Source organism: Centroberyx gerrardi, chromosome 15 (genome assembly GCF_048128805.1).
Source record: "Centroberyx gerrardi isolate f3 chromosome 15, fCenGer3.hap1.cur.20231027, whole genome shotgun sequence".
Lineage (NCBI taxonomy): Eukaryota > Metazoa > Chordata > Actinopteri > Beryciformes > Berycidae > Centroberyx > Centroberyx gerrardi.
The window spans coordinates 23,341,589-23,366,716 of NC_136011.1; the positions used below are offsets into that span (position 1 = coordinate 23,341,589).

The following is a 25,128-nucleotide window of genomic DNA, read 5'->3' on the forward strand; positions in this document are numbered from 1 at the left end:
TGTACCATTTCACTAGAACAAAAAGCAATAGAACATCAGCTTGAATAAAAAGTCGACAGGATGTAAAAACAGATTGTTTTTTCTGGTGGTAAAATAGATGGAAAGTATAAAAAGTCCCACAACTAACATGTTCCACAAACTATCCAATCATCAATAAGGCCTCCAGACAGGCTCCTCCCCTCTGATGGAGAGACACGCCCCTTCGATGTGATTGGTCAGGGCGATGCTGCGGTCCTCCCCCGCGGCGTGGGGCGGTTGGTTCGGCCCGTAGTAGAAGCTGCCTGGCTGGAACGGCCCGCCATGGCTCAGAGGAGGGGGGGGCAGGTAGGAGCCGTACGGAGGAGGGGGGGAGGAGTAGGGGAGGGCGGGGAAGTGGTGCATTCTGGGACTTGGAGTAAAGGACGAGCCCAGAGACGTCACCTGGCCTCGAAACGACGGCTCGTTGGTCCACAGAGAGGAGGAGAGGGACCTACAGTCTGGAGAGAGAGAGAGAGAGAGAGAGAGAGAGAGAGAGAGAGAGACAGAGAGAGAGTGAGCTTTATTGTGTTATCCTTGACGCTTTTTTTAATCTGTATGTGAAGATATTTTTCTGGCAGAATCCTACTTGTGTACTTGTTTTTGAGATTAATCAATCAATCAATCAATCACGCCCCCTGCTACCTGATGATGCTGGGCTGCTGCTGATGCTGCTGGAAGACCTGAACACTCCCGACTTCACCTCCTTCTGCCTCTGTCCTGAGAGAGAGAGAGAGAGAGAGAGAGAGAGAGAGAGAGACAGAAACAGAGAGAGAGAGAGAGAGAGACCTGTTACCTGTGTATGCATGTGTGTGTTGTCTGTCTCAGTGGTTTTGATGGCTGTATGTATGTGCACAGTCTGTGTGTGCATTATACTATCATCATGGTTGTTATAGAAATGTTCCACATCTTACCTTGTGATTTTGTTATAAGTTAAGTTAAATTAAGTTACATTACGTTAAGTTTGACTTTATTATCCATTTAGGAAATTCATCTGGTCGATGGTACACAAACATACATACACAGAAACAATAAAACATCAACCGACATCAACAAGAAACAAACAGCAGTTCTAAGAATACATTTTACAGGTCTAAAGTAGTTATAGTCTAAAGTAAATAAATGGGTTGGCAGCAGTCAAAATATTTGCACAGTGCAAAGCTTGAGATTGTAAAACAAAATTCAGTTCTGACTGTTGAATACATTACAGGCAGCAGGAACAAAGGACTGCTTGAACCGGCTTGAATCTCTGCAATTTATTTGCTAAAACTGGTGCTGATGTCCCCAATCACTGACTGAAAGATCTAATTATTCCTGATTAATGGGCCAAACCAGACAGTCAGTCTGTATACTAACGTCTCGGCAGTCGTGGCCCATCCACGGTAACCTTGATGGCTCTCTGCAGAGTGGCGATCTGAGGAGGCGTGGTCAGCACGTTGATTGACAGGGAGAAACTCTTGCCTGTAAGAATAACAGACACACACAGACACACATGCCCAGGGAAACGGACATACACACACAAGAGGTTATAAAACAATTTAAATGTAGTTGACAATAAAACAGTGGAATAGCCCTTTAATTTTAGTTTAACTGACTTTTTGATTGATTGTTTTATTGGCAGCTTGATAGTCTATGATTAACAGTTGATTGGATAAAAGAGTTCATGCCAAGTGGGAAGTGGGATGTTTTTGACCTGAAGAGATGGAAGTGTTGTCATGAGAGTCTGAACTCTGAAATAAGCGTGCTGTAACTGTTTTTAAGCTGCACAACAAAATGCCTCGATGGGGATGTTAAAGTTTTTCTATTCTGTTCTATTCTGTTCATGTTAGAGGAGTGATAACCTGACAAAATGAGAAAATTACACTCAAATTATACTATGAAAGGGGGAAACCAGTGAGAGAGGAAGAGGTGATGATGCTGCCATCTTTCATAGTCGCTCCTCCAACATGGCAGCATGTTCTGGTTAACCATTCTGAACCATTTGATCACAGGCCTCTATTGGTTTATGTATTTATGTGTATGTATTAATGTGATGTATGTATATATGTACAGTATGTATCTATCCACCTCTGCCGCTGCGCCCTATGAAGCGGAGGTCATTAAAGTGGGCGTGGCCTTGCTTCATGGTTGCTGTGGCGTTGCGTAGCTCGGCGCTGCTGTTGTCATCGTTGCCAGCCATCACCATGACAACCACACCGTCTGCCACGTCGTCACCCAGAGCAATCACCTGGAGGAGAGAGATAGAGATGTGACGGTTGTTGGTTGTTGGGTTTGATTTCCATTCCAATCACAGATAGATAGATAGATAGATAGACAGATAGACAGACAGACAGATGGGTAGATAGGTATATATATAGATAGATAGATAGACAGATAGATAGATAGATAATGTCTCACACTGAAGGCTCTGGGCAGGGTCTTGTTGCACCTCCAGTGCTGCGGCAGGCTGCTGCAGAGGAAGTTGGGGCTGTCAGTCTGCACCAGGCCTCTGGGAGGCGCTGTGCCGCGCTGAGGGAGCGACCTCGCCTCCTGCTCCTCTGGGTGCCGGCTGCTGGGGGGCGGAGTCAGCCTCCGCTTCACCAGAGGATCTGGAAGGAGTGAGAGAGAGAGAGAGAGAGAGAGAGGGATGAGATGGACAGAAAGACAGATCTTCTTTCTTTCTTTCTTTCTTTCTTTCTTTCTTAGCCTACTTTCTTTCTTCAAAACATCAAGAGGTAAACACAAACAAAGGTATACTCCATCCAGTCCTGCAAATCACTACATTTAGAGAGGATGGTGTCTTATTAAAACTGAAATATATTTAGAGAATCATAAACTTTAACACTTATTTGTATGTTAGAAGCATACACCTTTACATCTTTACATTTTACAACAAGCTTTTCTACTCCCTATACGTCCGAGAATAGTCTCACAATTCCCTTGGACTCTGGAGAACCATGTTTTACATAATAAAAAATTAAAATTTGCAAAGTCAATATAATGACACAAAAAGAGAAAGACCTTCACCACTTTCTTCAACCAGCGACCCAAAGCAGAAGTGTTTTTTCTCACCCTGTGATCCAGGATCTTTAAAATATATTAAAAACGAATTCCTAATTTGTCTAATTTGTCTGTGCAAACCATTTTGGGCCCTGATCCACGGTTTAAGAAACCAGTCATATGAAAAGGAAGTGAGTTTCTCTGCTGGAAGCCTTACTCAGTCACAAACTTAAAATGTTTTCATCACAAAAACTTCACAAAGAGGCAGGAAAAAAACAAAAAAAACAACAACAAAAAAACAGGTTAGTAGAATAAATCCAACACCTGCATCCAAACACAATGACGCAGCAGTAGCTCATTTAATGAAACAAATGAACTTCCATCTGAGAACAACATGTCCAAGATAATAAGTGTGATGAAGTGGTAAGAGTCAGTTACTGCAACTCATAAACTCAGCTTCTGATAGAAAGCCAGGATAATTATCTGAAATATGACCTGAATTTTGTGTCTGTTAAGCATAGTGAAGTCTTCATTAGACTTAATATAGACTTAACAAAACATAGACTTAACAGAACCATAGATAGATATATAGATAGATAGCTGCTGCATGTCATCTTTGCTATAACAGGGTGACTTGTCCATATGTAACAAGGGTGATGTAGGCAAGTTAGACCTAGCAAAGTCAGTGTTTCCCTGTCTTTACCCCTAAAATTATAGCTATTATAGGGGGTTTATTTCAGAATTTGTGTAAGTATAGGGGCTATCTTGCTTCATACTCAATTCAATAATTCCCAAAGCAAAAACCAGTGAAAGAGACGACTTATTTTCATGAGAAAGAGATAAAATAAACTACAGTTACCAAAACCGCCGCGCTTCCGCGATCGATTTATACGTCATCAAATCGCGCCGCAAACAGCAACAATCAACGGAAGAAAACGAAGAAGTTTAACTAACAGCAGCAGCAGCGTTTACCTGAAGGATTTCACACTCAGGTGGGAGTCTGTTGTTTTATTCGTCTCTTTTTCTCTCTCTGTCGGTTTCTAACTCCGTTCCTCCTTTCCCTCTGTCTGTCTTTCTGTCTCTATTGTGTTTTACTCACCACAGTGTTTGACTAGGAGGGAACTGGGCTCTATTATTATTCAGATTCTACTGCCGGAGGGGAAGTTAGTGGTCGCACCACCTGTCCTTTGTGTGTGTGTGTGTGTGTGTGTGTGTGTGTGTGTGTGTGTGTGTGTATGTGTGTGTGTGTGTGTGTGTGTGTGTGTGTGTGTGTGTGTGTGTGTGTGTGTCGCTGCCAGTGGTGTGTGTCAGACCTCTGTGTTTGAATGGTGTGTTGATTCTGCTTAAATCTGTTCTGCTATCTTGTTATTTTAGGCATTTGTCATTTAGCCTAGCTGTCGTTCTATTCTATTCTATTCTATTCTATTCTATTCTATTCTATTCTCTGATACATGGTGAACCAGACTGTGCTATTATAGTTTCACCTGGTTCTTAGACTCCTACAGGCCAAAGAAACATCTGAATATCACATGCTAGAAACTGTGTTTATCTTTTGTCATTTTGTTTAGGCAAATTATCCCAGAAATGCTGGGGAAAAATATCAATAGAAGGATGCTGATATCATTTTTTTTTGGCTTACCAAGTGCAAGTATAAACAGTAAATTTTGCGTGCTGATGGATACTGAGTACTTTTCTTGGCATTGTCCATCTTGCATTTGCTGCTTCATTTGCATACACCAATACCAAGTATGCGTTTTGCAGCCTGGTATCACTTTGAGTGCAAAAAAAAAAAAAAAAAAAAGCCTACAGTAAATTTATACCCATAGTTTCTATTGTATTCTTTTCTGTTCTGTTCTGTGTGTCTACTACTGCTACTGAGAATTCAGATGCTGCCTTCTGCACCTTTCCTTAAAAGACTTTCCTTAATATTTGGTGTGAGTGGAGAGTTGTAGAGTGATTTTCATTATTGTTTTCAACAGAGATTCAGTGACAAATTAGATTCGACCCGACTTCCTGTATGAGAATAAGACCATTAGAATGTACTGAAGGCGGTAAAATGAAATACTAAACAACTAAATTAGTACAGCAAATTAATAAATAGAGATACAGCATCTTCACTGACAGATTTACAGGTTGGAGTGGACTGCTGGGAGAAGAAATATACTGTGATGTGTCCAGACGTATTAAAAGCTATTCACGTGAAATGCTGTTTCAGTGAGCTGTAATTCTATTCTAATGCAGTGGTGTTTGTTTGTTTGTTTTGTTTGTGTTTGCTTGTGTCATCAGGTGGGCGTGGTTATGAGTAGTCCCATGGCTAGCTCCGCCTCCTCCAGTTCTAAAGACCGTCCCGTTTCCAGGACCAGCTTCATCCCAGAGCTACAAAGCATGATGTAAGACACACACACACACACACACACACACACACACACACACACAGAGCATCTCCTACCAGGTGAGCAAGATGTACACACAAATAGCTTCTCCTGCTGAACATTCAGCAGACAGCAGACAGACAGACAGAGAAGGAGACTCACCCCAGTACAGCATTGGACTGGTGCTGCCGAATAGACTGTTTGAAGCCATGGCAACCTGTTTGATTGACACATAGTAAAGCCACAGTGAATATACTGGAAAGTGTTTTGGCGAGTAATACTTGGCAAAAACACACAGTTCAGGAACTACAAACTGAATTACAGGAGGCTTAAAAAAGTTCCAAAACCCTTACTTTTGAAACTTTATCAGATACACTCAAAGCTTAATGAAAATAATAGTAATAATAATAATAATAATTGTTTATTCACTTAACTTTCAAGATTCAAGATTTCCTTTATTGTCATTCCTCAGTACTTGCATACATTAAAACAAAATGCTGTTCCTCCCAGACCAAACAGTGCACATACAGAATATACAAACAATTAAACAATCTTGACTACTAAAAATATAAGATTATGGAAAATATATCTAAAAATATCTTTAAAAAGTTAAAAAAAAAAAAAAAAAATAGGAATTATATAAATACACAAAAAAGTAGATGCATTAAAATTAGCAGCAGTAAGTAAGTGCAAGTAAGTGCAGTGAATTAGCAGCAAGGCATTGTACTGTTATGAAAAGTGACTGGTACAGTATGGTGAATTGCACTTATCACTTAATGAAATTATCACTTAACTAACTTATTAACTTAATTAACAAAATTATTACAAATTGCTGTAAAGTAAAAAGAAAACTTGCACTGCTGGCTCCAAACAGAAATAGCTCCAGACTGTGTTAAAGTAATATAATGATCTTAGCCCAATATTATCAACAACACAAATTTAAAAAGTAACATCACTATGCTTGAACAGTCTACTTAACATTACAGTGGCAATTGAAGACTCCATTAATCGTTTTATGGCTGATCGTTTACTTTGCACCATCACTGCACCATTGAAATACACAGCTTTGCTAAAGATTGTTATTACCATTCCTAAAAACATGAATTTGTCTAGCAGCAGGCAATAGTACTGTAAATGGAGAGTCTAAGTATCTAAAAATACTGGCTACATTTAGTAGGCTCAGTGTGTTGCATGAAAAAATAGTTTTGAAAATGTAAATCCTTTGAGGAAATAGTATAAAGTAGAAAAAAGATGATGACAGCCGTAGAACTTTATCTTCACTGAAATGCTGAGATTACTGAAATCTATTGAAACACCAAGCCAAAGTTTTCATATGAAACATGCATGCATACAAATTCCCAAACACCTTTATAGGTTAATCTAAATTGTGTGAAATTGTATGTATGTATAAACAGCAATATTCCAATACTTGTGAAACTAATATAATAAATGTTTTTTGTTTTTTTAACTATTTGTGCCACAAATTTGATCTTGTTGTGGCTTTTTCTAAAGGGAGAGAAACCACATGTGTGCTGTGGCCTCACACCTTTGTGTGTGTGTGTGTGTGTGTGTGTTTTGGGGTACTCACCGTGTGGTGTGTGTGTGTGGACTGCAGCGGTGGTGTTGGTGGTCAGAGAGACTGAAACCAAACTAAACCCCAAAACCTAAACCTAAACCTTAAACCATCGCTCTACCTGAAGCCAACCTGCCCACAGCCCAGAGCCATTCTTATCTCTGCAACTGACAGCTCCAGCCAGCCAATCACAGACATGGATAAAGCGGGAGCGGAGAGAGACCTGGGAAGATTGTGTGGTGTGTGTGTGGTTGTTAGACGGGAGAAGTGTCAATGAGGATGTGGCTTTAGCTTAGTCTGCCATCATGGAAGTGGCTTCTCTGGATGCAAATTGTGGCCTGTGTGTGTGTGTGTGTGTGTGTGGCCTCACCAAATTGTGGGGCTGTGTGTGTGTGAGAGAGATGGGGGGAGAGAGAGAGAGAGACATGTACATTTGTGTGTGTATGTATATATTAACAATGAGCTCCATAATTATTTTGACAGCAACACATTGTTTGATGTTTTGTCTCATTAGTTGTATTATGTTGGATGTGAAGTGATACAGTGACGTTGAGGTTAAAGTACAAACTATCAACTTTAATTTGAGGGTATTTTCACGAGTATCAGAGCAATGGGTGAAGATTTTTACATTACATACATGGTGTTTGTATATGATTCCCCATTTCAGGATGCACAAAGTATTTGGACAGATCAATAATTAAGTAGTCTTTTTTTTTTTTTTTAACACTTTCATGTAAATTAATGTCCTCTCAATCACCGATTGATATAAAAACAATAGTGATTCAATCTATAGCCATTTTCATGAAAACTTTTACATTTGCTGTTGTAAACACCCGGTGTCTGGTCGGTCTTTCCTGGGAAAATTCCACTGACGCACAGGAAGTGATGCGTTTCACGTTTCCGGTTTGTTTGGAATAAACAGAAGAAGAAGAACTGGGTAGTTAGCATGAGCAGCGACAGCCACCATGACTGAACAGACAAAGAAAAGAGAAACTCAAACTGCATCAACAGAAAATCCAAGGAAAAAGACGTCACAGTACTGGACACACTGTTTGATTGACAGGTGATCTGTGGGAAGTGCAGTGCAGAAACACCACAGCGATGAGCGCTGAGCAACACAGATGTCACCAAAATCATTCAAATGTAAAAACTCTTTGTGAACAACGACTTTTAACTCATAAACATCCACCAGACTTATGATATCTTATTGTCAGGTTCTCTTTGCAGTCTTCTTGTATTTCAGTGTTTCTCAGAGGATTCAGTTGAGACTCTGTGTGTGTGTATGTGTGTGTGTGTGTGTGTGTGTGTGTGTGTGTGTGTCAGGTTCGCTCTGGGAGATGCTCGCAGGCCACTGCATGAGACAGCCGCTCTGGTGGAGGATATTGTCCACACACAGCTCATCACCATGGTAACACACACACACACACACACACACACACACACAAATGTAAATACCAACGGCCTGAAAACACTAGATGTCTATTTGCTGTAATTTTGGCTGTGACACCTGGGTGCTCTTCTTATTTCGTTGAGATAAAAAGACATTTCAGCACATAGACAAATAAACTGCACCAAAATATGAGCAAGTATATATCTACAGTATATTGATCACCATCAATTATATGCCAAATGACTGTAATCCATACTATATGAGGCTAATAACTGTGATGTGATTGGTGGATTAGCTGCAGCAGGCCTGTGAGGGGGCGGCTCTTCGGGGGTCAAGGGTCATTTCAGCTGAGGACATCCTGTTCCAGATGAGGAGAGACAAGGTGACTAAAACACACTCTAAACACACACGCATGTACACTAAAATACATTAAACACACACAGTGAAGAACTTTCTCTCACCCTCTCTCACCCCACGTTCATGTTGTTTGTATTATCAAAAACCCAAACTTCTAAATATTGTTGACCCTCCCTGTAGTTTTCCTGCTGTGAAATGAATGACGTGTACAATGGCTTTATTTCTTTCCTCTTTTTATCTGTTCCTCTCTCTGTCTTTCTGTCTGTCTCTCTCTCTTCATGCCTCTTTCTCTCTCTCTGTGTCTGCCTCTATGTCTCTCGACCAGAGGAAGGTGTCAAGGTTATTAAAATATCTTCAGTTTAGAGATTATAAATCTAAACTCCTCAAATCCATGGAGGAAGAAGACACTCAGCAAGACACAGGTATACACACACACACACGCACGCACGCACGCACGCACACACACGCACACACACGCACACACACACGTGTAGTGTTTAATTGGAATGAGGATATAGTTCTTTGACATTTTTACACAAGGAACACCACCAAAAATATCATTGTGTTTTGTAGACAGGTGGGGTGCTGGGGGTGCCGGTGGTGCTGCTGCTGCTGGAGGCGGCGGTGGTGCTGCCGGGGGCAACCAGCGGAGGCAGCGATTGGCTCAGGACTTCCTGATGTGGATGGATCAGACAGGCGAGCTCCTGTCATTGGCTGAGAGACAGGAAGTAGACCCTGTCAAACAGGAACGGCTGGAGGTCAGGGTTCATCTGATGAAGTCATCACCTCATCAATATGTCTTGATCACACTGATCACATTGTAATGCTTCATAATGTCCATGACACACAGGCAGCGTTTTTGACAGCTGTGCCCAGCAGTAAACTGAACACTGTGTGTGTGTGTGTGTGTGTGTGTGTGTGTGTGTGTGTGTCTTCAGCGTTTGGAGCGTCAGACTCGGACTATGGACCAGACTCAGTACTCAGAGTTCTGTGAGAGTCGGCAGCTCAGCTTCGGTAAGACCGCTGATACTCAACACACTCAAGAGCTTTAACAAGTGATTTTTTGAATGAAGGATAAAGACAGTTGGAGGGAAGAAAGACAGAATGACAGTGCTGAATACACACTTACAAGAAAACAGCCTGCAAAGTCATACAGTCAACACAGTCGTTGTTTTGCTAATTGATAAAAGTCTAGAAAGTCTTACTGAAATTGAATTATTCTTCATTTCATTGGGGACCACTGGAAACCCTCCTGAAGGACCCCTGGGGTCCCACGACCCTATGTTGGGAATCACTAGTGTAGTTTTAGCACCGAGATTCACTTTAAAAACAGAACCAGAACTACATGAACACTGCAGACCTCATTATGATAACTAGTGTGTGAGCTTTTTGTGTTTTTTCTTTATGTTTTGTGTGTGTGTGTGTGTGTGTGTGTGTGTAAATAGCTAAAAAGGCGTCAAAGTTTCGGGACTGGCTGGACTGCAGCAGTCTGGAGCTGAAACCTAACAGCGTTGCCATGGAGATCCTGTCATACCTGGCCTATGAGACTGTTGCCCAGGTAACATTTACATTCATGATGTGAAAATATACCATGATGAAAATATACCAAAAATATGAAATGTATTCAGAATGAAATAGGTGGGGAAAATACAAAAATATCAATATATGCACTATATTTTCTCTCCTCGCAACTCATTCCATTGTTGAGTTTTCTGGTTTGAACAAAAGGTTTTTAAGGCTGTGACAGACCTGTAATACTCCTCTTGATGACAATTAAGATCATCTCTCCTATCTGTTCTCTCTTGTTCTGTCTGTGATTCTCTTTCTCCAGATTGTGGATTTGTCTCTGTTGGTAAAGCAGGAAATGACATCGAAGACCAATCCTATCAGTCACGTGATCTCTGCCAGCTACATCCACTACAACACACACACTGAGGTACGCTCACACACACATGAAATTCTCTTAGATCCAGTTGTTTTTTAACCATTAAACATCTGTCTGTTTATCACTGAAACTGAGGTCTCTGTAACCCCAGTTTTCATGCTTTACAATAGGTAAATACTCTCCTCTCTCTACCAGGTAAAGAAGGATCCAGACTCCCCTGAAGCCACTCCCCCCTCCACTCCAGGCTCCTCCCACTCTTCCAAGCCCCTCCTCCAAGGCAACGGCAGTCTGGACGGCCGAGCCAGACAGAGAAAACGCAAAAAGGTGTGTGTGTGTGTCGGCTGTAGTCCTCTGATCTGAGGAATATTGGTTGTTTTTTTTTGGGTTTGATTGATGTCAGAATGGGATATAAAGGTATGGGAAGTGAGACAGCAGTGAGTAACCAGTCTTTCTTAGGTCATTGGAAGATTAAAATGGGTCTTAATAGACTGGAGAAACAAAGCCTGAATCTTACTAGATTAGCCAACACAATAACTTGTAATGTCAGTTAATATTGTGAGGAAGTTGGATCCATTATCATTTTAATAAGAGTATCATTTTGCTGACTTCATGACTTCAACTAAGTTCATATTGTGTGTGTGTGTGTGTGTGTTTCAGAGTTGTCCTGCTACAGTGGAACCTCCCAGTGGAGCCATCCAGCCCTGTCACATCAGAGAGGCTATTAGAAGATACAACTACAGACACACAGTATGTACACACACACACAAAACACACTAATCATGCTACATTCACACTACACACACATTTAGGCACAGGCATATACAGTACAGTACTGTGCAGAAGGCACGTGTAAAAAAAAATATCCATTAAACAAAGAAACAAATGTCTTCAAAAAGAATGAAATTCTATGTGGATGAAGTTTCTAAATATCAAAAATTACTATAAAGAGCAGTCTGACACACTAATGCAGAAAAGAAATGAACATCCGAGACAAAATTTATATTAAAAAAAAACGAGGGCGCCTAAGACTTTTGCACAGTACTGTACAGGTATATTTTTATATATATATATACACATTTAAACAAACCTGAATTGATGTGAACTGACAGTATAAATTCATATTTTACAACAAGTCTCCTCTCTCTCTCTCTCTCAGAGCGCCTATCGGAGGACTGGGATGGCCTTCTTAGCCTGCTGAGGATCAACACTTTCTTCACACACACCCCTTGTAAACACAATTATTTGTCTTGTTTGTTGTTTAATTGTTGTAATAAAGAATATTCAGTCAGCCAGTCGTGTCATCTTTTCAACACAAACACATTAGAATGATTTAAAAACAGTGGAAAATGTCAGTATTGATTTGAGCTCATTTAAATATTAATATACTTTCTTAATCTTTGTTCAATGGGTTAGGGTTAGTAACCTAATGAAACACACACACATCCAGATAAATCAGTGCAAGGCTGCTGTTGTTGTTCAAAAGAAACTTTATTGGTCACTAATACGGAAACACAAGAGACTCTACTGAGCATGCTCAAAACTCAGTCTGTGACATCACTGCAACAGTACGCAGAGGCGGGGCTTATCTCTGGAGTTGCCATGGCAATCAGAGAATGACAGAAGGGTTCTAGCAGATACTTGATGGGATGGAAGAGCATGGAAATTTATTTGTGTTTGTGTGTCAGCATTTCTCAGTATTGTTGATTTGTCATCTAGATTATTTAGCAAAGTCTCCATAATCGCTGTGTTATGAGTGTATCAGTTCTTGTGTGTGTATATCTAGTATGTATGTTTGTGTAATTAGCGTGTGTGTGTGTGTATCGATCAGTATTTCTGAGCGTTATTGAGCAGTGTCTCCCTGTCCAGCAGCAGCTCTCCGTATCTCTGCTGCAGCTCTCGCTCTCTCTCCATCTGCCTCTCCACGTCCTCCCGCAGGGCCTGACACACACACACACACACACACACACACACACACACACACACACACACACACACACACACACACACACACACAGGATGACAGTATGAAACACTCAGTCAACATTTTTTTTTTAAGATGTGTGGAGCAAATATGTGGAAATGTTCAAGGATGCATTTAGAGTCATAATAATATAATTAGTAATTGAAAATAAGTTCTGTCCATTATCTTCCTGTTACAGCACTTGAATGGACACAAATTTTGAAAGCTTTTCAGTTATGACAGCATGATCGCTGCTAAGACCCATTGTAGTCTATTTATGGGTTGATATTGGTTTAAATCTGACTGCCACACACTTAACCATACAAGAGCTGCAGATCTTTAGCAGAATATTTCTGTCTGGCCGCTACTGGCAACATTTAGAGGTTGGGTTAGTTAGACATATGGTTAATGCAGAGGAATGGGAATAAACAGAGCCACTTGAATGTAGTAACAAGTCAAGTTGTATAGTAATACAAACGTGTGTGTGTGTGTGTATTTGTACCTCTTTTCTCCTGGGAATAGCAGTATCTTCCTGTTTCTTCAGCTGATTGAAGGTCTGGAGCTCTGTAGCTGCCTGCTCCACCTGGTGGACACAATGAGCATAACATCATTATCATCAATAAATATATGAATATCCCCGCAATAATAACCGGAACAAATTTCCAAGAACAAACTATGTTTTAGCCAGGGGCCCTGCCTGGATTTGCTGCACTCCACTGTAGTCTAAAGACTGTTAAAGCCGGGGAAATGAGTTTATGTGCAGCATATTCAAACATAAATAAGGCCATAGTGTGATGTGCAGCCAACTAGGCCACTATAAAAAGTGATTAGTGTGTATATATGGGTGCTGAAGTCGGGGCTAATTGTGCAAGAAAATCTCCCTTATTCCAAAAATCAATGGTGGCAAATAATGACTTTGCAGCATAGAGTTTCGTACCTGCTCCCAGAGTTCACTGTGCTGCTTCAGGAGCCCCAGCGCTCTGGACTGAAACCCTCCCAGCAGGACTTTGAGTTTCTTCTCCAGTTTGGCGGCTCTCCGGGCCTCCGCTGTCATGTGACCGCGGTTCACCTGCAGACAGACGGATGCAGCGATCTCAGTACTTGAACCACAGTTTTCTTGTAGCGTTTTATGTAGATGTTGGATTTGGAAGTCATTTTGGCTCCTAGGCCGATTCCAGGATCAGGATGCTGCAGTTTAAGGATGGCTCTTATTTAATTATATGATGATATAGGGACAATTGTGCGGGAATTTCAATTGTAATTTCCATGGGAGGGTCACGCTAAGCAAATAATGGATTCTCATTATAATACATAAATACATGTATAATACAAACTGTGGGGGGTAAATTAATGTAAAAGAAACATATACACAGCGATAAACTGACCTTTTGTCTCCATACTCATGAATATGAAATGACACCATAATCAGAGTGGTAAAGTAACTAAATGGTGGCAAATTTTGGATATGGCTGTTAAGTTTATCTACCAGCCACCATGATTTAGAGATCCTATTCTACCCTAAAAATCTGATTTAAAACAGTGGAAGTGGCTAGTACAACCATTGTGACCACTAGAAAAAAAGGTTACCTAATGGCACATTATAATAAAAATCATAATAAAATCATAATGAAATGAATAACTAAAACTGCAGCATGTAACATGTAGTGGACATAACATCCTCTTATTTCCTTTACTGCTCCAACCATGAAAGAGAAGATGAACATGATAAAAATATATATAGTAGAAGCTGCTTTATCCAAAAGCCCTCAGTAATGCAGGTTATATGCAAGACCGGTGAAAATTTCTAATGACTGTACATGTGTGTCTGTGTGCTTTCTCACCTCTAGTTTTTTCTCCAGGCTTTCAATGCGGTCTTTCTTGGATGCCAAGTTGGCTCTGGTATACCTGCTCTGACCTGCTAGATACAACACCTAGAGTGAGAGAGAGAGAGAGAGAGAGAGAGAGAGAGAGAGAGAGAGAGAGAGAGAGTGAGAGTGAGAGTGAGAGTGAGAGAGAGAGGAGAGAATACATGGAGAGAGGAGAGAATACATGGAGAGAGGAAAGTCAGATAGATTTGGGAGTGGGAAGGTAAAACAGTGTTCTTCTTCCCCAATCCTTCAACCAAATGGGGCAGAGAAAATAAAAATGTAGCATTGAAGACACTGTTTCACTCACTGATTGGCCGAGAACCTGATACAAAGCCTGACAGAGTGTGACCTACAGTATGTGCATTAGATCTAAGTGTTGGTTTGTTGTTATGTTTAATTCTGAAAACATAAGAGCAGTGGGGGATGAAAGATATTGGGAGTCCAGTTCCTGAGGTTTCACCCAAAACAAATCATCTTACTCCCCTTTCACTACAGGTGAAAATACTGAGTCTACTGTGTCAGTGGAGTTTCTGGGTATCACTTTATTTCGATAGTCCACTGTTGACTCTCAACAATGTATCAACAGAGTATCAGCTGGATGTAAACAAGAATTGTTTCAACAGACTATCAGGTATTTTCAGTTCACCATCAACAAATGTTCATCAAACTATCTGAAATTTATGTCATCTAGACATTTTAGCAGGTGTACTTGACAATCAATAGACTGTTGGTAGACTGTCAACAACTTTGGTTACGGTTAAATTTAGGCACATAAAAGAACTTGGTAAAGTTAGGGTTAGCATTAGGATTAGGATTAGATTTAAATGTAGTCACATAAAAAACGTGGTTAGTTAGGGTTATGGGACAATAAGGCAATTGACTCATGAAACAATCCCATATGTAGGAATGTGTTTACAGTCTACGAGTGGTTGGCTGAATACAAGTTATTTGTCTGTTGAGGCAGAAAGTCAACAACTCTCTCATCTGATTTTACTGTGAGTCCGTCAGTGAAGACAGCGGGATGCCTACCTGTCCGTAGCACTCCTCCCACACCTGGCTGTAGGCCTCCATGCTCAGCTCACCATGACCCATTCCTGCCTTCACCACCTCCATCTCTGCTGTCAGCACCGCTGAAGCCTGTTTATTAACACGTCATCAAATTTACATTCAATTCACACGTTTTATCCTGTGATTTGTGTATGTGTGTGATCATGATGGTGGTGTGTGTGTGGGTGTGTTACCTTCTCCATCTCCTCTGTGCTGACTGGCTGGTAGTTGTGTGAGTCCAGGTACGCTATATGCGAGGCGTTATTAGACGTGGAGGCGGGCCCTCTGGCTTTGCCGCGCAGCAGGAGGCTGGCGGCGTTGGCTGACGGGTGGTGCAGGCAGTCGAAGTGCAGCATGGTGATCATTTCCTGTTTGATCATCTCTTCGGCCAATTGGAGATCAGACAGCGGCTCCAGGGAGGCGGGGCGAAGGACGGACTCGTTTACCTGGAGACATAAGAAAGCATCTGACATCATCAAGCTGACACAAACAAATGAAACCATGTTCATCTTCATTGTCATCACCATCATCCAACAACAATCATCCATCAAAAGCGAGATATAAATTCATAATAAGACATTCTTGTGTCTGGAGTGTCTGCAGGTTTCATTTAGTTGAATTTAAGACTTTTAAAAACCTTTTTAATGCCAGTTGAAGTTAAGTATAAGACCAATTTTACAGTTGACATGAATGTGAAAATGAAAACAACTTTAGACCTGTCAGAATATAACTTTTCTCATCAGAAAACAGCGCACCAATACACTTCAATATTTTTTAGACTTCTGAAACTGCATTCAAGACCTCAAATGATATATTAAACCAAGACCTTGAGTTTAGATAATATAGTTTCAGACATTTTTGAGAATTTTTCCAGGACCTGCAGATATCGTGTAACACACAATCATCATTATCTTCATGGAGACATACACATCAAACTTACATACACTCATTTCTTCATCATCATCATCAACCTGGAGACATACACACATTTTATACACACTAGATCTTTGACAAATTACGTCTGGACCTCTGATGGATTTGGGTCACATGCGGTTGAATTCATCACTCACTCGCTTGGGCTTCAGTCTACGTTGGGTTAAAACATCAGCTATTTGTATTCTTTCATGGTAGGGCTGCAACCAACTATTATTTTCATTATCGATTAAACTGTTGATTATTTTTTACGATTAATCATGTAGTCTATAAAATGTCAAAAATAATGACAAAATGACAAATGCCCATTGCAAGTTACCAGAGCCCAAAGTGATTCTTAAAATTGCTTACTTAGTCTGACCAGCAGCCAAAGTATTCATTTTATAACAATAAGAAACAGAGAAAAGCAGCAAATGTTTCGTATTTTTAACTTGATAAATGACTCAAACGATGAATCATTTAATTTTCTGTCGATTGACTCATCAACTAATTGTTGCAGCACTATTTCACAGCTTCTTAAAAGACAATATAATGGTTCAGTGGTTTCAGAGACTTTGGACTTGGCAGTGGTTTCAGCTGGTGTGTTGTCTTCTGTCCCTCCAACAGTAAATAACAGCTGAAGGTAAACTGTTTCTGCTGCCTGTGATTTTGATAGGGCAAACTGACCAAGTCTAGTGGGATCAACCCCCCTGAGGTGTGTGTAGTGGATGTAAGGTAAGGTGTGTGTGTGTGTGTGTAGTGTGTAAGTTACCTCAGTAGGTCTGGGCAGACTCCTCTGAACAGCTGTGTGTCGCAGCTTCAGCTCCTTCTCTCTTTCTGCATCCCGCAAAGCCTGACACACACACACAAAGCAGGGTTTCAACACTTGTTTTATAATTAAACTCTAAATCATTTCCATAACTTCATACCAAATTTTCATGACTTGCACTACTGATGGTGTAATGTAAAGCAACCTTTACAAATGCTATGACATTGAAAATTTGTTTTGTTCGCAGCACCCACTTTGCACACTAAATACATTTTAACCTAGACTCATTTTTGTCACATTTCTCCAAATTACTTCTATAAATTTTATTTTCAAGTTTACAATAATGATTAACTTAGTATCATAATTTAAAAATGTCATGACTTTTCCAAAAGTTGAATGATATTTTACAATTTACAATTCCAGTCACGGATACCAAATTTTAAAATTCCATAACTTCAAATTCCATGTCATGTCTAACAAACCATGACACAGTAACAAGGTGTTTTCAGTAGGGATACTGTGAGTTTTATGTGTGTGTGTGTGTGTGTGTGTGTTACAGATCTACCTGCTTGCGTGATTGTATATCAGCAGCATCCTCTATGAACCCGGTCTCTGTCTCCGTTTCTTCCAGTTCTCTCTCTGCGTTTTCAGGAAGGACGATCTCGAAGTCGTTCTTGGGAACAGGAAGTGACATCAGGCCCTGCTTCAGCTGCTGCAGGCTTTCCCTCTGCTGCGTTTGGGAGACAAACAGTGGTTATTTATTTGTTACTTCATTCTCTTATTCAGCATTTTCATTCATAAAGTGTGTGTAGTTAGTGTGTACTCAAAGGGTGTGTGTGTGTGTATTTACCATGTGTTTAGCGTATGCAGGGTCAGTCAGCTGCTCCTCACTGTTGATATTCAGCTTGTCTCTCAGTGGCGTGCGGCCGGGGGTCAACCCCGGGGTCGTGGCCCCGCGTGGGGTCATCGCCCCTCCGGCCTGAGGGGTCATGCCCTCTGACCCCTGACCCTGCCCGGGGGTTCTACAGGAGATGACATGACACCGAATTAAACATTTACAGTGAGAGCTAGTTTAGGTAAGCTGTTACCCATGAATCAATATTAATGAAAAGGATATTAAACTTTATTTATATAACACTTTAAATTCTAGCGGCCATCTTTTACATATCATTTCAAGTTCATTGCACCACAGCACACAACTTACACATGATCTACATTTAGTATTCCTTTACCTGATAAACAGTAAAAGTAAACACAATTTTGAGGTCTATTTGTCTCCTAAAGCAAATTAATAATGCACAGTCTCATACCAGGATACAGAGATAATATGCATTAATTCTCTGTAAATTTCAGTCATATATAATGCATATAAGATTACATAACTGCGGGTCATTTCCAATATGCGTCTCTTTTGCTGTCATCATTACCTGAACGGGGTGCTGAGGACAGTGTTGGGTGTCTGAACCTGCTGGCGCTGCGGTGTCACTCCGCTGAAGTCACTCTGGTGCAGCGGAGTGTTGAGGCCGCCCTTCAGGGGAGTGTCTATGTTGGTCAGGGCCATCAGGTTCTGGGCTTCCTGAAATAAACAAACAAAAAAATAAATTAATATATAGAGAGACAGAGAGAGAGACAGAGAGAGAGACAGAGAGAGAGAGAGACAGAGAGAGAAAGAGAGACAGACAGAGGGAGAGAGAGACAGAGAGAGAAAAAGGAGTTTGCCACTACTGCAGCCAAATATGTCTCAGCCTGTCACTGTCTCAGACAGGAGACACACTGACACATATTTATGTTAATTAATTGTATATTTGTTGACATATCAATTGTATATTTAAGTTTGATTAAATTTGTTGACTTTGCTTTGGCAATATGTACTTTTGCATTTCATGCCAATAAAGCACCTTGAATTGAATTGAAATTGAGAGACAGAGAAAGAGAGAGGGAGAGAGAGAGAGAGACAGAGAGAGAGAGAGAGAGAGAGATAGAGAGAGAGAGAGAGAGAGTGAGAGACAAAAACAGATAATAAGGCAGAGTGGGAGTTAGTATCTAGTGATGTGTATGCAAACAAGGTATACAGCGTGTATTTTAACATTTTAGGTTTTAATTCAGCCTTTATTTTGCTATCAAGGCCCTCCCCCCCTGGAACGACCTACCAGAGGAAATCAGGAGACCAAAGTCTTAAAATGTCTCATTTTTGCAGACTGTTGTTTTGTTTCTGTTGTGTTTTTTTTCTTCTCAATTACGTTATGTTGTCTTATCAAAATGTTAGAAAGAAGTAGAAAGAAGAAAATGTGAGTTTTCTGTTGGACGGTTTGTATTATTTTATCCTGCCTTACTTTAATGTGAAGCACTTTTAGAAAAGTGCTACATATTCATATTATTCTTAAATTTATTTATTAATCCAGGACAGGTAAACTTAGCATAACTGCCCTCCTACACACTTATTCACATGAAACAACACTGATAAATACAATGAAAACATAATGAATATACAAATATACACCTAAAACAAATTACTAGTACTGGCAAGGTGCTGGTTAGAAGTGTCATTGATTGAGAATCCAAAGAGTTTAGTGTGTGTGTGTGTGTGTGTGTGTGTGTGTATGCAAGTGCCTAGTATGTGTGTGTGTTCAGTATGGCACTTACAGTCTGTGTGTGTGTGTGTGTGTGTGTGTGTTCTTATGTGTTGCTGAGTGTATCTGTGTTACCTGCAATATCTTATCCTGGGCAGCAGGGGTGCGGGGGGTGCGCAGCCCCGTTGCCATGGTGTTGGTGACGCTGTACTCCGACAGGAGGGTCGAGGAGGCGGAGTTAGCGATGTCACTCTCCTCTGCGGCTTGACGGGCGACCTCGCTGGCCACGCCCAGTTTCACCACTTCCTCCAGCTCAGCATCACTGATCTGTGAGGAAATATATGCATAATTAAACATTCGGTAATAGGGAGTATGAATAATAAATAAAGAGACTACTACCGGGGCTATTTGAAGTTATTTTAGTGGCTCAACTTATTGTCTTTTGTTGTTTTTGTTCCAGTTTCCTTCTTGAGTTTGATGTCATTTGTGTTTTTGTGTTCAGTTTTTTTCCTTTTTTAGGAAAGAGGTGCTTTTATTCACTCCTCAAGGTTTATTCATTTCACACATATAGTTTCTATTCATTTTCTTCTCTCTTTTTCAGGTGTTTTTATCATTTGTTCATATAAATTAAACCTCAAACTAAAATAGTATGCGATAGCTACAGGACTAGTATCTATTTTTTTGTAATACTCTGAATCCCCGAAGGAGAAATTCTCTGTTTGCTTGTCCCCCTCCACTGGGAGGTCAAAGGTCAGGGTCAGCTCCTGAAAAGCCTCCCTGTAGCTGGTAGTTCAATGTCTTGCTCAAGGACACTTCAGCAGGATGGATGTTTAAACCCCGGCCTTCAAGCTGAACGATGGTCCCCCTACTCCCTATGCCACCCTGCTGTCTGTATGAATCAGGTACAGGACTAGTTTGGATCGACTCCACTGGTCTGAGAGATTTAGCGGACTTGTTAGTTCATGTATACTAGTTAGTGTGTACTTGTTACCTGTGGTGCGGGTAAAACCAGTTTGGAGCGTTTCTTGGTAAACTCGGCCACTCCGCTGGTCTGGAGGATGGCAGACGGCAAATCACTCTCTTTCTTCTTCTTTATCTTCTGTTTATCTTTCTTCCTCTCCCGCTCCTCGCGCTCACTAGACACACACACACACACACAGTTAATGAATGAAAAACATGACTTCAGAGAGAAAGCAAGTCATGCGGTGTGTGTATATATATATATTTGTGTGTGTTTCAGATGTAATATGTCCATGCAGGTATATGTAAGTTGCTGAATTGTGTTCATTTGGGTGGAAGGGTTATTAATGTGTGTGTTAAAGACATTTGTGCTTGTGTGTAAGGTGGAATGTTACTAAAATGAAGGTGTTATTTAATATTTATCTAGAGGATGTTTGCGTGTTAATGTGCCTTTGTATCTGTATATGTGTATACAGACACATATATATGTGTGTAGAGTGAGTATGTACATTCAGTGTGTAGAGTGACTATCTAATGTTACTGACTTGTGTGTGTGTACAGTGTAAAGTGTTAAACAGTTGTGCATGTGTAAAATGTACAGTGTCTAATGTTACTGACTTGCGCAGTTCTCCGTCCAGGTGCTGCTGTCTGAGTCGTTTGAAGTTGGGCTCCAGACCCTCATACTGCTCCATGCTGGTGTCATAGAATCCCTACAAGTAAACAAACAAACAATTAATAAATAACTACATTATGTGTGGCTCAAAGGCTCTATGCTTGTATTATAGAAATGCTACAAATAAACAATGAATAATAAAGTTTCCTTTAAATTTCTACAGATTTCCACTTATATAGGTAAACTTATATAGGTAAACAATAAACAAAATAAAAAAAACAACAACTTAGATTTGACCCCCCAGGTCTCATAATGCTCCACTGAGTATAACAGAAACACTAAGGATAAACAAATGGAGTAAACAAACAGACAACGAAATGGAACTAATAAAATAAGACCCAATGTTGTAATCCACTCCTCTCTGTTGGTTAGTTATTTATGCTAATTAGGAAATGTTGCAAAGCAGTTGGTTGTTTTCTCTGAGGGTTTTTTGCATGTTAGTATTGTGTTCCACCCCTCTGCTGGTTAGTTTTGTTATTTTATTTTAACAGAGGCTAGCTGAGCTGGTTTCTTACCACAGGGGATCTGATTGTTATGGTCTATTCCTCTCTACCAGTTTCAGTTAGTTACTTTTACCAGTTCAACAACCATTTGTTTACCTGAGAGGGTTTCTTTTCGAAGGGGATTTCAGCGTTGTAGTCGACTCCTCTCTTCTTCTTCCTCTTCTTCTGAACGTCTATTCCTGCTGCTCTCAGCTCCCTGCGCTTCTGGAGAGCGGCCAACCGCCTGGAGGAGAGTGAATGTGAGACTCAATTATGCTAATTTTGCACTACTCAGCAAGACGTTATTTCCATCCCTAGAAACAAAGTTACTGCAATTAACTAAAGCTACACTAAGACTTTCAGGCATGATTTTTTTAATTGAATTAAAATGAAAAACTAAACGTAATATGCTATGGCCATGTGAAGATAATTGTCTGTCAGACTGTACACAAAACAGGTATCACCAACACACTCCATACCGATGAAACCAGTGAAAAACAATAACACCAACCAAAACAAAAAGTTTAACTAAAATTGCAAACGCAATCTGAAACCTAAGTGAAACTTTGCTGCAATGGAAATTCGATTCAAACAAATAAATAATAAAAACAACACAACAGTAAACCTGGTTTGTCAATAGACTTAAAGTGTATTTATGCAGTCTGTGTGTGTGTGTGTATGAAGTTAATATTACCTGGCTTCCTCCAGCTGTTTCTCTCTGGCCTTCCTCTTGGCCTTCTTACCCTGGGTGTTGGCCAGTCTAGCCCTGGCCTCCGACAGCATCTCCAACTCATCTGCAGATGGTGACACACACACACACACACACACAGATTATTTAGTTTGTTAGACCACAGATGAGGCTGTTAAGGTGAAACTACCATCTCTCATATCCACAAACAAAACAAAAAACAAGAATTTGTCGTGTCCATTAACTGATTTCACACTGATACGGCCTCACAGAGGACAAATTGTTAGTAGTTATTTGGTTGCATGGCTTGCTGCATAATAAATGTTCCATAAGGGTGAATGAAAACTTGAACTTGAGTTGTTATAGTTGCACCAAAGGGGGTTTTCTAAGGATCAGGGTACATTTTGTCATTTGGAACCGATAGCACTACAATAATATGAAGCTCATTTGGACATCAAAGCTCAAACAAACTCTGCTGACAAAGCCTGTCTCTTATTCCTTGTCAGTGACAATGTTAAGTGTATTAATGCACCTTCGTCCATGTCCACAGGGTCCGGTCTGGCAGGTTTAGTTTCAGGATTGGGGTCGATCTCTCCTGGTTTTAACTTCCTGGGGTCGTCTCCCACTTCCTCCTCATTGTCCCTCTGCGCTGCCTTGTCTCTGAACACACACACACACACACACACACACACACACACACACACACACACACAGAGACACATTTAAATCACACATACACACAAACATGTATCATACAGAAACACACACTGGCACATATCATAATACATACACACATTTTACACACAAAGTACATACATTATACATACACACCAGACACATAATACAGACATACATGCACAGCCAAACTCTGTTATGGTGGTGAAGTTTGGTGTTCAGTACTAGTTGTAGTAAAGGCATTTGATAAATGATGGTGTGTGTGTGCTGATATCTGCATTGTGTGGGTATGACTGTGGTAAAGCGACTATTAAAATAGAAATTCATAATGCTCCAGACTTTGTGTAGAAGTGTCTGTGTGTGTCTTTAGTGTAATGCATGAAAATGTATGTTTACATACAATAAAACCATACAACAGGAATACATTGGGCTCCAGACATTCTGCAGCAGTGAATCCTACAATAGAAACTAAGTTTATGTGTGTTAAACATTTGTAGTGTATAAAGATATGTATATAGGTAAGATCAAACCATACAGCAAGAATTCATAGTGCTCCAGACACTGTGCGGCAGTGCGTCCTATGATGGGAGCGATGGTTCTCCACTGAGTCGGCATCAGTTTGGCCAAGTGAAGCAACTTCTCCTCCTCTTCTCTGGACCACTCTGTTTTCTTGATGCTGGGGTCCAGCCACTCATACCTGCAGACAGAGGCAAAGACAGGAGAACATGGTTAACACACACTGAACACACACACACACACACGGGTATGGATGCCCTCTCTCTTACGTTTAGGCGGATGTAATTTTAGGGGTGAAACGATGCATTTTCTCATTGCAATGACTTAAGCTGATGTGCGTCAATTACAGGTAACCCCATTTAACTTTCTATTTAAATCTGTGTACACTGAAAAACCAAGTCAGCAGTCGATGCAGTCATGGCTTCAGAAAATGACATTACTTCCCGGCTCCATCACATACATTCCCCCAGCTGTCTGTCAGACTCACCATCTGGCTTTACACTGTTTGGCAGACTTGCGGTGAAGCAGGGAGGCGATACGAGACCACTGGTTTTTCCCATATTTCATCACCGCTGCCTTGAGGATCTCATCCTGAATAAATGGACAGAGTGGCAGAAAGATTAGACAGATACACAATCAGACAGTAATATAAGGAGACAGACAGGAAGACAGGCAGGCACAAACTGATCAACATCATTTCGCCAAGTTACAACCCATCACATCCCCTAATCAGACTTATCAGTTTTAGAATCATTGATGATCAGCAGATACTTATCACTTATTCATTATCAGCATAAAGTAATGTCATGCTATTCCCGCTTAGCTCACATGCTAACAATTGCAAATTCTTGCAGACTGCAGTAATGTTAGCCAAACTAAGTGCTACTCATATTTATTTAGATTGCATGTTATTTTCGTGGATAAAACTAAACAACAAAATGTATCGATCCTCCTTTAACATAGTTAGCAGCAACAGCAATGAACGAAACTTGCTAAGTGGACTGAATCTCGTTAACTTAGCAGCTAGCTTCATGCTAACTACGCCCCGTTGGTTTACTGTTAGCAGTTAGCTTTATGCTAACCCAGCTAGCCATGTAAACACGTACCTCGGTGTTGCGCCAGACGCCTCCTTTTATCATAATTCGCGGCATCTTGGCGGCTCGTTGCTCTCTCCTCCTTCAATAAAAATATTGTATCTGCGTTTCAATCACTTGGGAAGATTTTTACCGTTCACTATTTACACTTAAAAGAAAACAAACCAACAGACCGAGCAACACTAACGAGTAACGAACGTGTCCTAAACCGGAAACTTGTGTCGCAGAAACCATGCGCAGAAAGAGAATGCCGCAATGCATTGTGGTTATCAAGGGACCAGTTGGATGTTCTGCAGACACTAGAGAGTGAGAAAATGTGGAAATCACATTAAAGGAAAATATA

The 25,128-nt window shown here is 40.6% G+C and overlaps 3 protein-coding genes across 3 annotated transcripts; 1 reads left to right on the plus strand and 2 right to left on the minus strand.

The window, feature by feature from the left end:
- Positions 1-150: 150 nt before the first annotated feature.
- Positions 151-5,586, minus strand: runx2a (RUNX family transcription factor 2a). Its single transcript, XM_071926165.2, has 6 exons — positions 5,529-5,586; positions 2,413-2,603; positions 2,083-2,242; positions 1,372-1,476; positions 661-735; positions 151-476 (listed from the first exon to the last, which is right to left on the minus strand). The coding sequence occupies exons 1-6, from the start codon at positions 5,575-5,577 to the stop codon at positions 151-153; spliced, it is 906 nt and encodes a 301-aa protein (XP_071782266.2). The 5' UTR covers positions 5,578-5,586.
- On the plus strand, positions 3,908-11,859 carry supt3h (SPT3 homolog, SAGA and STAGA complex component). The gene is made up of 12 exons (XM_078288808.1): positions 3,908-3,986; positions 5,281-5,384; positions 8,263-8,347; positions 8,625-8,711; positions 9,012-9,108; positions 9,260-9,444; positions 9,625-9,700; positions 10,132-10,244; positions 10,518-10,622; positions 10,767-10,895; positions 11,229-11,318; positions 11,728-11,859. The coding sequence occupies exons 2-12, from the start codon at positions 5,293-5,295 to the stop codon at positions 11,767-11,769; spliced, it is 1,101 nt and encodes a 366-aa protein (XP_078144934.1). The 5' UTR covers positions 3,908-3,986; positions 5,281-5,292; the 3' UTR covers positions 11,770-11,859.
- A 171-nt stretch (positions 11,860-12,030) lies between these two features.
- Positions 12,031-24,998, minus strand: cdc5l (CDC5 cell division cycle 5-like (S. pombe)). Its single transcript, XM_071926169.2, has 19 exons — positions 24,798-24,998; positions 24,179-24,282; positions 23,711-23,872; positions 23,033-23,160; positions 22,507-22,606; positions 21,930-22,056; positions 21,276-21,367; positions 20,689-20,833; positions 19,833-20,024; positions 18,555-18,703; positions 17,978-18,149; positions 17,693-17,857; positions 17,131-17,211; positions 15,641-15,892; positions 15,429-15,536; positions 14,373-14,462; positions 13,469-13,600; positions 13,034-13,114; positions 12,031-12,509 (listed from the first exon to the last, which is right to left on the minus strand). Exons 1-19 carry the CDS (start codon positions 24,840-24,842, stop codon positions 12,396-12,398), a joined length of 2,439 nt encoding a protein of 812 aa, XP_071782270.1. The 5' UTR covers positions 24,843-24,998; the 3' UTR covers positions 12,031-12,395.
- Positions 24,999-25,128: the final 130 nt, after the last annotated feature.

Bases quoted from the DNA above. Each gene is read 5' to 3' on its own strand.
- supt3h (XM_078288808.1), top strand. From the start codon at position 5,293: ATGAGTAGTCCCATGGCTAGCTCCGCCTCCTCCAGTTCTAAAGACCGT. The intron at 5,385-8,262 runs GTAAGACACACA...TGTGTGTGTCAG, and splicing joins CCAGAGCTACAAAGCATGAT to GTTCGCTCTGGGAGATGCTC. The intron at 10,623-10,766 runs GTACGCTCACAC...TCTCTCTACCAG, and splicing joins ACTACAACACACACACTGAG to GTAAAGAAGGATCCAGACTC.
- runx2a (XM_071926165.2), bottom strand. From the start codon at position 5,577: ATGGCTTCAAACAGTCTATTCGGCAGCACCAGTCCAATGCTGTACTGG. The intron at 2,243-2,412 runs GTGAGACATTAT...TCTCTCCTCCAG, and splicing joins CCCTGCCCAGAGCCTTCAGT to GTGATTGCTCTGGGTGACGA. The intron at 1,477-2,082 runs GTGGATAGATAC...TTATTCTTACAG, and splicing joins CATAGGGCGCAGCGGCAGAG to GCAAGAGTTTCTCCCTGTCA.
- cdc5l (XM_071926169.2), bottom strand. From the start codon at position 24,842: ATGCCGCGAATTATGATAAAAGGAGGCGTCTGGCGCAACACCGAG. The intron at 22,057-22,506 runs GTAATATTAACT...ACTCTCCTCCAG, and splicing joins AAACAGCTGGAGGAAGCCAG to GCGGTTGGCCGCTCTCCAGA. The intron at 12,510-13,033 runs GTACAAATACAC...TGTGTGTGTCAG, and splicing joins CTATTCCCAGGAGAAAAGAG to GCCCTGCGGGAGGACGTGGA.